This window comes from Nansenia antarctica, assembly GCF_963989245.1.
Source record: "Nansenia antarctica genome assembly, chromosome: 1".
In the NCBI taxonomy this organism is placed as follows: Eukaryota; Metazoa; Chordata; class Actinopteri; order Argentiniformes; family Microstomatidae; genus Nansenia; species Nansenia antarctica.
The window spans coordinates 101,811,145-101,822,896 of NC_137674.1; the positions used below are offsets into that span (position 1 = coordinate 101,811,145).

The window sequence follows — 11,752 nt, forward strand, 5'->3', positions numbered from 1 at the left end:
AGCGAATTTAATAACTGAGTTGGAGTCGTTCGTGGCCACACAGTCGTGGGTGGAGGGAGGGTGCTCAGGACACAGCCTTGTGGGGCTCCTGTGTTGAGGGTTAGAGGAGTGGAGGTCTTTGAGCCCATTCTCACCACCTGTCGTCGGTCTGACAGGAAGTCCAGGATCCAGTCGCATAGGCCAGGGTTAAAGCCTAGGTCTCTGTGCTTGGTGTTGAGCCTGGAAGGGACAAAGGTGCTGAATGCTGAACTGCAGTCTACAAACAGCATCCTCACATAGGAGTTCCTCTTGTCCAGGTGGGTGAGGGCAGAGTGGAGTGCAGTGGCAATGGCGTCGTCGGTGGAACTGTTTTGCCGATAGGCAGATTGGTGGGGGTCCAGGGTGGTTGGTAGCGTGCTGCAGATTTTGGCCTCGACATGCTTCCCAAAGCATTTGCTCACGATGGGACTAAGAGCAACAGGGGGCCAGTCATTTAGGCATGATACCTTGTTCTTTTTCGGCACATGGAAAATTATGGATGACTTGAAGCAGGAGCGGATGATACCGGTGGAGAGGGAGAGATTGAATATGTCCGCGAACACACCAGCCAGCTGCACCGCACGCACTTTGATCACCCGGCCTGGGGTGCCGTCTGGCCCGGCCTCTTTGCGGATGTTGATGCGCCTGAACAGGTTGCGCACGTCTGCTTCGTCTCTGGCAAACCTCTGTCCCCTCCAATGAGGATTCAGAAGAAATGTGAGAGAAATATTGCTTTGTTTCTGCAGGTAAAATGTAAAATATACACACTGACATTTGTACTGCATCCCCCTCTACTAAGCCTCCAGCCAAGAGCAAAGTCTCTAGTGGTACAGTAACAGTAAACTCAGCATTACAATGAGCCCGTCCTCCGATTTCTACCTCCACCAGCCTCCCCTGCAGTGCACTACCATTCCTCATTCTGACCCATGCCTTACATGCATCTATAACCAGGTTCCACAAGCCTCTACTGCCACAGACATCTCTAAAACAACAACTACGTGTCCAGCTGCAAACCAGAGGCCCTCCCTACAAGCTGTTGTACACTGATAAGCTCAGGTTCTAAAAGCCTTTGACCGACACTAAATAATGTTGAAATGTAGCTTACTCCATGTCTAATTCCTTACGGCCAGCCACATGTCAGCTTTGACATGTTTAGTTTGAGCCTTACAATGTGTATATGTGATATCATTGGTTTGAGCTCTGAATAGACACTGTGGTCCGGGGGAGTCGAGGTCTTCTGCGTTTTGGCAGTTTGAAATGCCAGACGTGATGCGTTAATGTGTTATAGGCGATAACGAGGACACGATCCAGAGCACCGTGTATCTCTGATTGCTACGGCCTGCAGCCCCACACGCTCCAACTCTCACCGCTTCATTTACAGACAGACCACTGGTAGAACAGCCTCACCTCAACCCTGCATATTTATCACAGTGGTTTGACAATCACAAGGGGAGAGAAATAATGACTTTTCTCAAAAATGAAAGACCTCATTTGCAGAGACTCGTTTTAGGTAACTCACGGAATGAACAATATGATGCCTTCAATTATAAAGGAACTTCCAGGATGTGAATAACTACAACTTATAACAAGTTATAAAAAATGTAATCTGTTTGCAATACCCAGGTTCAATGGTTTAGTGACCTTGTGTTGTGTTGATAGATAAGACTAGATTTGCAAATAGACTGTGTCCCTCCTTTTTTCTTTTTACTACTAAAAGACAATGTTTCAAGCTAATGTGATTGTAGCATGCAAAGTGGTGGTACGTATAATCAACATTTGGTGGCTGAGGATCATCGATATGTGTTACACTACCACCACCTGGTGGTATAAACTGGTCATGGCAGGTCAGTCTCAGCGTGCAGGATCAGTAGTAGGACCAACGGCCTGCTGTAACCAGGGGCCTCAAAGTAAAAAGTACCAATAGGCTGAAGTCAAGAGCACCCAGATTCAGTATTTCAGTATTTTAGGTTTAAGCGTTGCCCATGTAACCGCAGGGTCCCCGGTTCGATTCCGGCCGGGGACATATCCTGCATGTCATCCCTCCTCTCTCTCTCACCCATCCTTCCTGTTTAAATCTCTACTGTATCTGTCAATAAAAATGAAAAATATGGAAGGGACTGCCCCACTCAGAAAGAAATAAAATAATAATTGTTATCCAGGATCAGATCTATCTGACAGATTTTGAATAGTATTGGGGAAATCAGCCAGCTCCACCTTGATAGCATTCTGATCTAGATTAGAGGTTTTGAAATACTGGGCCTTGTAAACTGAAACAAAGAGCACCAGACTGCATCCTAATAAGGCTAATGGTCCCATTTATAATGATCTAATAGACAGTGGGACACAGGTTTTTATCTTCAGTGGACCAAACTCCACTGGCACGTTCCAATGTTTCCCTCCATACTTCAGATCAAATATAAACAACACTCACCACTGGATTAATGAGTCATGTATTTCTTCATTCTTTCCATTCAGACATTCTTTAACCAGGCAGGTTACTGGGTAAACAGTTCTCATTTACAATCATGGCCTATTTATAACTCTGTATTTCATGGTTCTGGAATGTGTTACTGCAAAAAACATGTACAAAGAGACATAAATAGTCAAAACAATTACACCTCAAATTTGGCAAGCAGACAAAATCTTTGCACAGTGTAACACACATTATGACGTTCCCTCATTTCAGTGAATTATCTTACATCAAACATAATATTGTGAACAATGAACATTATCATTATAATTATCATTATTATTATTATTACAGATGAACAGAAAAATGACACATTTCACATTAGTTTTGAGTAGACATACTACCAAATAAGGAATGACACAAAATTATAATATACAGTACATAAACAGATTCATCATTTCTGATAATTGTCTTCTGTCAATGTCACAATGATTAATCATAATTATTCTCTGGTGCATATGTCTCGCTATCAACTGGACCACTGATTCCAAGAGTGGGAATGAGAGTACCACTGGAGGACCTCATCTCTCCACTTCATCAGTACCTGCTTCAGTCTCCACATGGCCCGGCTGTTGGCCTACAATGCTACACTATGACTGCGCTGCTTTAAGGCTGTTTTATGCTTATTAATGTATCGATCGACAAATTGGTACTCCACAAAGACAACCTATGACGACATCAGCGACATCAACAAGTTCAGGAGGTGAGTGACTGACCTCCGTCCATGGCGACACTCAAAAGTGTAGACTAGACGTGATCCCTGTTGATCGACAGTTTACAGCACAGACAAAGCATAAATTAACCTTCAGTGTTGCTACATGAGTCTCTTGAAAGCTAGTCAATTAAATATGTTGCCATTTTCCTACTGAGATTAAAAAGTAATATGCAATCCATAATTGTTTTCCATCTGAAGGCAATCAATAATACACACCTGACCACTTTTGTTACACTTAATCAGACCAATGATAATGTTCATTGTACGGGGGTAACATTCTTTTGGCATGTGTTGGACTTGGCTTGCACCTGGTCACCGGCCCAGGCAGAGAGAACACCCCCTAGTGGCAGAAGATGCTCAGGCGATGCTCAGGCGAGAAACCAGGATGAAGGGAGGAGAACAGGGTGTGTGTGTGTGTCTGTGGCTGATTTTATACCGTAGACAGTTAGTAGAGTTATGGATTGGTATCAGCTGTCCCTCCAATTGCCTTCTTCCTCCTCCTGAACCTGCATTCATTCTTAACTTCATATGCTGACAATCTGACTAAGAAGTATAACCATTAACCACACAGACAAGACTAGACCACCTCGTCATCCAGTAAGCAAGTTAGTTAGTTACTAAGACCTGACTGAGGCTCTCCAATTGGGGGCTCTCTAACTTGGGAGTATTGGGACAATCCATATTGAGGCTGTCCGACCTGGCTCGCTTAATGCTATTCGCTGCGACTGCCTCTTGCGCCCTGCTATTCCTCCAATCACAGCTCTCCTGGTAGGGGCACATCGTGCACTTCCAGGCGTCCTCAATGTCCACCCCCCGGGGGTCCCTCTCCCCCCTCCAGTAGGCCAGATACCCGCTGACCTCAGCCCTAAGCTGTGCCTCTTCAAACTCTACGTCCCTGGTGCCGATAAGGCCTCCGGAGCTCTGGTGGCTGTACTCCACACATAGCTTGCCCACTCGTCCGACATCGCTGAGGGTCAGGGCGAGCAGGAAGTGGTCCAGGAGCTCCCCGAACGTGGCGGTCTGAAAGCCCAGGGTCTCGGCGTGGTCCCGGACGGCCACGCCCAGGACCTGCTGGGGCCGCAGCTTGAGATGCTGGAGGAGCTGCTCCCTCTTCACCTGCCCCCCCACCATGGAGTCAAACAGCAGCTTATACAGGCCCACCTGAGAGAGAGAGAGGAGAAAGAATTTCACCAGTTTTCAATAAGGAGGTAACCAGGACAAAATCAGAGAAATGTTATAATCAGTATTCAGAAACGACTGAGTCTGTGAGTGTAGTACAGTGGAGGCTGGCGGAGGTAGAAATCTGGAGGAATGAGGATTGGTATCAAACATGTGATACCATTTCTGTGCCTACCACAATGAGCCTGTCCTCTGATTTCTACCTCCACCAGCCTCCCCCTGCTGTAGTAGTACCTGTAAGGCGTGGCTCTTGGCCTGGGACAGGCCTGGGAGAGAGTGATGACCGCGGGTTTTCAGTTCACTCAGGACCAGCTCACCAGACTCACCACGACACAGCTCGTCCACCACCCCCATGAGGTACATCCCCTCCAGCACACCAAACACAGGGAACTCCCGCACACGCTCCCCTGAGAGAGAGACAGACACACACACACACACACAAACACACAAAGTTGGTCAGAATACAGTACACCCGCACAAACAGGGTAAGAGTGTCCATGTGCAATATTGGTAGTCCATGTGCGACATGTTACAGTGCCTCGTTGACAAAACAACCTGAGTTCAACTGAAGGTATTGTACTGTGTGTGTGTGTGTGTGTGTGTGTGTGTGTGTGTGTGTGTGTGCGTGTGTGTGTGTGTGTGTGTGCGTGCGCCGTACCTGCTTGTAGAGATGAAACCATCAGCAACACGTTGAGCAGTTTCAGGGCCTCCCTGTCCTCTCTGGTCACAGCCACCACACTCACAACCTCCTGGTGGACCTCCAGCTCTGAGGACAGAGACACGGTCATAGACTACCTCCATCACATCAAAGGAACAACCCCAGTCAGTAGTAAATAGACTTAAATAGACTTTCACATCAAAGCCTTTTTATTTGATGGATGACCTATAGGTCAATCGGTCAACAATAGACTGTATCTTCTTTCACATCAACAGCTTTTTATTTGATGTATAATTTGTGTGTGTGCGTGTGTGTGTGTGTGTGTGTGTGTGTGTGTGTGTGTGTCAGCTGTTGGAACAGGAGGCAACGTGAGGACACTGGCCTGGTGCCTGACTGACTAGAATCTAGACAGAGGAAGCTGAACATACTGTAATTTATTCTACAGTGGTGATCTGACCTGTTTTGTGAAGGATGAAAGTGGGTGTAAAAGCGAGTTATCAGCATAAAAGTTTGGTGAAGACTTTCACATCAAAGGCTTTTTATTTAATGGATAATGAGTGTGTGTGTGTGTGTGTGTGTGTGTGTGTGTGTGTGTGTGTGTGTGTGTGTGTGCGTGTGCGTGCGTGTTTGTGTGTGTCTGTGTGTGTAGTCCCCACCCTCTCCAGATTAAAATGCATTGTGTGTGACAATTGAGAGCTAGGGTGGTATGTTGTTCCCAGCTAAGTTACCACTGTTTTGTTTTTCTATTGCCAAGAAGGATGCATCTTGATTGATCATCCCAGCAGGATTCAGTAACAGTGTGTGTGTGTGTGTGTTTAGTTTAGTCTATTGTTTATTTCACAGGGACAGTGCATATTAAAATACATATGAGACACAAATGCAATATGCCGGAGTTAGCCAATAAGGCTAGTTTAAGTGTGAGTAACAGGACTGCCTCATGAGATGCATGCGTCACTACTAGCTAATGTCTCACTAGCTTTATGTGACCAGTATTACGTATTATAGAAATCCACTCTGTCATGTACGTGACTGTGACCATGTGAGTATAATTCTTTACAATAACGCTACAAATGTATTACTCTGCTGTCATTTGCCCTGTATAACCGCTGTGTAACTTCCACATGAGAGCATGACAGAGGATGTAGGAAATGGGCCCCTTTTTTCTGATGCCATTACCTCTGGCCAGATGAATACTAGCCCCAGTAGTCACTTCTGCCCTCTGCATCTCCGTCCTCTTCACTTGAGGCTTAAGGAAGCCGTAGACCGTCTTTATCTCACACCAGGACTGGTCACAGAGCAGGGTGACACTCAGGTGACGCTTGTGGAACCTCCGCATTGGGCTCTGGTTGGGCACAGACAATACCACGCTCCGGTTCCGGAATCTCTGCGCCTGGGCGAAGAGTCTCTTTCTGCAATCTGAGGAGGCCGAGGCACCACCCTGTACCAGCTCAGGCCTGACACGGATGGATGGAGGGAGGGAGGGAGGGAGAGAGAGAAAGAGAGATACTATACTTATAATACTAATAATAACAAAGACCTGAGCTGTTGATTCCTCATAGACCTATATTGCCAGCAAAAGCTGCTCTGCAGCGACACAACAACAACAGCAGCAGCTCCAGAACACCCACCAACACAGACCTTTATACCCTTTCATAGCCCACATTCCAAGCTGTTCCTGTATCCTCTTTCAAAACCTCTTTGATCACTGATTACTGGTCTCCATTCCCAGCATTGTAATCTGTTCCTAAATCCATTTCATCTTGAGTTCAACCATGAGGTCATATGAGGCATATATAGTTCAACACAATTTAGCTTTCTCAATATACACATTTTTAACCTAAATTTAAAAAGAGAAATCCACCATAAGATGTTGATCAACATCCAAAAGAAATGGAAGGGTGACTTATGACTTGAATAATGATTTGTTGAGAGAGAGAGATGGGCATACCGTCTTGTATTGACACCATCCCTCTCTTTGGAAGGGGACTGCGCGTCATCCTCGATACTGCGTAGCTCAGCAGGCGCTGTAAAGGGAGTCACAAGACAAGAGTGGAATTGTATACCAGGGTGTGTAATGACTCAACAGAATGTTAACTCTGGCCTGCACAATAATGCACAATCATGCATGCGTGAATTTCATCCTACAATAACATCCATCCATTAGGCTTCTGACTACTGCACTATATATGTTCACATGGAGCTGGTAACATACATTATGAATGAATGAATGAATGAATGAATGAATGAATGGTCTTTATTGTCATTAATATAGTACAGGTACCATACAACGAAATTTAGGAGGGGGGGCTCCCCTGGTGCTAGGAAAATTGTTTTTTTACTAAAAACAAGAAGGGAAAAGAGCTGGTTGACATACATAAAGGCTATGTACACTATCCACTATACTATACTACTATACTATACAAATAAAACACTGTGCTGTACTCTATGCTATGCTATAAATATCCTAACATTTCCTATATCTGAACCTTATGTACACAAGGGTTGTCATATTGCACATAGTATTATTGCACATTTGATACTACTATACAGGCTACTCACCGAGATGCTCAGACTCAACACAGATGTTGAGCAATTCTGCATCAGTGAAGTCTCCCCAATCGTCAGATTCCTCTGTTGCCATGGCATTCAGAGCAAACAAGTTACCTGGCCATTCCCATAAACACTTCCGCCCTCTGTGCGCAGATAGCCTAGGAAAGAGGTTACCTGGTCGGTCGTCTGTTAACTTTGTACTGTACTAGTTAACAATTCACTACTGATGTGGCTAGTAGTAATAATCCATGTAGGGAGGTTCGGTAGCTCATTACACGAAATGCAAAGTAAACCTCTATTGCGTTGATGTCGTTGACAGAGTTGCATAATCGGGATGTTTTGCCCGAACATGTTTCATTCAAGTCACACCCCTCGTTGACGTCAGAATTGTGTACATTTTGTCCTATTGGCTTAAAAGGAGGCATGTGAGAAGGGTGTGTCGCTGCGATCGGTTACTGTTACCAACATTTGATCAATGTTTTATTGTAACAAATAATTGTCCAGCAACGCGCGAGAATTCTAACTTGCTGTGAGCTTGGTGTGTGGTGCTACCGGGGGTTATTATCGGAATATCTTCCTGTCAACGTGAGCACATTATCATATAATAGTTATGATGGCTTGCACAAATATGGCACTTAGCCCTTCGTGCTGCATATTATGCAATACGACGGCGTAGTACACATTTCGTCACCTATACGATCCATCAATTTCTAGGTAAGAAAGATGTGAGATGGACACGTCTTTCTTATTGATCACATGGCACTATCACTTTCAAGCCAAAACGTGAGGGATTGTATAGGTGATGAAATGTAATGTCCTAAATTCTCCCCTTGCTGACACCACAAATAGACTTGAAATCATTAGATTTGTATCAGCATGATGGAGTCAGTTTCTACCATTCCTACTCCATTTCATCTTTGTCCACGAGGGGGAGTGAGAGCGCACACTTTGACGAGACTGCTGGTAGTGAATCACAGCAAAGTAATAAACAAAATGATTTGTACACACATACACTCAAAGTGAACTATGCAACCCAAGTGCTCCACACAGTGTTTACCTTAGAAGTAGAGGACATATCTGTTTCAAGGTGCTTAAAACAACGTTGTTGAGAATCACAACACAAACTCGCTAGTCAAGCCAAAATACTGCAATGCAATGGATTGGGTGAGTAATCCCCACTGCTACCTAGTTAACTAGAACACTACTTTACATTGTTAGCAGGCTCACAAAACAAGCTGTGTTAGTTGACTAACGACGTGTCATTGATTTTCAACAACGCGGAAATGTATTTACATTTTTCGAAATATATATATTTTAAAACAATCAATTACTTAAATTGACCGTTGATTATGTTCTGGCCCACTATCTCGTGGCTCAGAAAGAAATTGGCCCGAGGCCAAACTTAGTTGCCGACCCCTGCTCTAGGCTATGGTTAAAGGTGCGGCCGACTTCTAGAATGAGCACCTCTCTGTGATTTTCATTGATAATTACAGCATCGGGGGTGTTTGATGAAATATTAGAGAACACTTCTGAATCGTCACTACACAGACTGAACATGCTAGGCTTTACAGACTGAACATGCTAGGCTTTACAGACTGAACATGCTGGGCTTTACAGACTGAACATGCTAGGCTTTACAGACTGAACATGCTAGGCTTTACAGACTGAACATGCTAGGCTTTACAGACTGAACATGCTAGGCTTTACAGACTGAACATGCTAGGTTTTACAGACTAAACATGCTAGGATTTACAGTGGAGTGCTTGTACAGCGTTGCGGCAGACCTGAATATGGAAATGACACCCTCTGAAATCAGATCCACAATTCGATCATGCCTACATATGTCGAACCCACAGACACACACACATGCACACACACACACACGCAGGGTAGTCTGGATTAGGTTATTGAAGTTGTACATTTATTGGTTTGCTGATCTTTAATATACAGTATGTCTGATTCAGATAGAGACGTTTACATGGAACATACTGGAGAAGCACTGAAGTAGATATATTATGTTCATATATAGAACACATTTTATACAATCAATCAGGGTTCGATTGTTTCATTCTATCAACAAGTACATGTTTATAAACACCAGTTACTGTATATCAACTGACACAATCAAAAAGTGCTGAAAACAAAATAATGACAGAAAGATGCTACATTAGCAACGACTGATTATCATCACAACATCATGGAGGACATGAAGATATGTTCTGTAGCTACAGAGCTGCTCATCCTCTCCCCTCCATCAAGTGGGGTCTCATTAGACTCACACTTAAACACACATCAAGTCATTTCTGGATACCATCAAAGAGTGGGCCACCAACAAATGTAAACCGTAGCTCAGATACATTAGCAGTTGATGTATATTACATATCTGTGATGCTCTAGAAATGACACAGAACTTCCACCGGTCCTTGCTGTTATGGTTATGATAAGGTCAGACAGTTGTACATCATAATCAAAGGGTTTATTCATCTTATACATTGCTGACTGGCTTTAAGGACATTACTAAGTGTTATTGATGCTTGATTGTCTTTGTCTCAGAGGAACACTAAGGTCTAAGTACTGTAAGTTCATCATTGATTCAGACAGAGGCAAGGCAAGCTAAGTATATTTGTACAGCACAACAGGAGCAATTCAAAGTGCTTTACATACGGCATTTAAACAAATACGGAAAAAGAAGGATAGTAAGATAGTAGAAAATAAAATTAAAATATAAAGAAGAATCAGAAGGAGTAACCATGGATACAGACACCTTCGCTGGTAACACCCTCAGAGGATGAGGTTTACTACCATTGTAGATGAATGGAAATACTTTCTCAGTGAAAGTGTGTGTGACTGTGTGTAGGTGTGTGTTAGTGTCAGGGTCAGAGAATGACAGCTTTCCTATGTCCCAGTCCAGCTGCACTCTGACCCTCTGGGGGTTCTGGCTCACTGTGAGGTGAGTGACTAGAACATCTTGAACACCTGGAACACCTGGACCACCTGGAACACATGTATGCAAGCTCCTATCATGAAACCCAAGCCACCAGGATCCACCCCAAAAGCCTGAGTCTCCCTTTCTGTCTATAGACTCAGCTGTCGTCACACCCAGCAAATAATATGTACTCCCTCCCACCTCAACGTCCCAGCTGTGTGTCCCTGAGTCAAAGCCCTCAGAGCCCAGGACCACCAGCCACGAGTCAAACCTCTCTGGGTTGTCAGGAAGCTGCTGTCTCTCTTCTCTGTCTGTCACACTGGTCAGATCCTCAGACAGGATGAGTTCTGGGTTGACAGTGTTGGGGTCCAGAATCACAGGAGAGTATTCCACTATTCCCTGCATCTTCTCCCAGACTCTGAACTGCAGGTTGCCCAGGTGCTTTGCCACGTCTATCAGCGCTCCTGAAACCTTCTCTGGATCCGGCAGTGTGCTCTGGGCTCTGTCCATGGAGGCCTTGAAGTTCAGCAGGAATGTGACGTCATCAGCTTTTAGCTCCTCCTCCATGGCTCTGATTGTGTCTGAAAGTGATGATATCTCCTCAATCTTCCTCTTCATCACCTGACTCTTCTGCTCCTCTTCCTCCCTCAGTGCAGCGATCCTGACTCTCTCTTCATCTCGTAGAAACTGGTGAAGCTTCTCAAACTGATCCTTCATCTGCCTCTCTGTGCGCTGGGCCTGGCTCTCAATATGTTTAGCTGTTTCATCACAAGTCAGTTTTTGAAAGGTCTTCAGCTTCTTCTTTAAGGGTTTCAGTGCAGTCTGGAGTTCACGCTTATGATCCAGTACAGCTTCATCTACTGGGCAACAGTCATGTTTTTTATGCTGTTTTGAATCTCGACACACCACACAGATGGGCTGTTTATCCTCCAGACAGAAGAGCTTGAGTTTCTCACTGTGCAGACTGCAGAGCACCTCAGACCCTGCTGCAGCTCTCTGACTTCTCTCCTGTAAGAAGTCCTCACACAGGTTCTTTAACACCAGGTTACAAGGAGGATCCTTGGATGATTTTCTCCTGCACATTGGACATTCCAGAGTGTCTTTCTGTTTCCAGAATTTCTGCAGACAGGTTTTACAGAAGCTGTGGCTACAATGGAGGACAACAGGATCCTTGAAGATGTCGCAGCACACAGGACAGGAGAGATTCTCCTCAGAGAGAGAGGGTTTAGACGCCAT

General features: G+C 44.7%; 2 protein-coding genes across 2 annotated transcripts; both read right to left on the reverse strand.

Moving 5' to 3' along the window:
* Nucleotides 1-3,673: 3,673 nt before the first annotated feature.
* On the reverse strand, nucleotides 3,674-7,681 carry exo5 (exonuclease 5; the record flags this gene model as incomplete). The annotated part of the gene is made up of 6 exons (XM_080528517.1): nucleotides 3,674-4,364; nucleotides 4,617-4,789; nucleotides 5,041-5,148; nucleotides 6,217-6,494; nucleotides 6,989-7,064; nucleotides 7,600-7,681. 6 exons carry the CDS (start codon nucleotides 7,679-7,681, stop codon nucleotides 3,810-3,812), a joined length of 1,272 nt encoding a protein of 423 aa, XP_080384643.1. The 3' UTR covers nucleotides 3,674-3,809.
* Nucleotides 7,682-8,475: 794 nt separating this feature from the next.
* Nucleotides 8,476-11,752, reverse strand: LOC308155248 (E3 ubiquitin-protein ligase TRIM35-like; the record flags this gene model as incomplete). Its single annotated transcript, XM_080528528.1, has 2 exons — nucleotides 8,476-8,505; nucleotides 10,349-11,752. The coding sequence occupies 2 exons, from the start codon at nucleotides 11,750-11,752 to the stop codon at nucleotides 8,476-8,478; spliced, it is 1,434 nt and encodes a 477-aa protein (XP_080384654.1).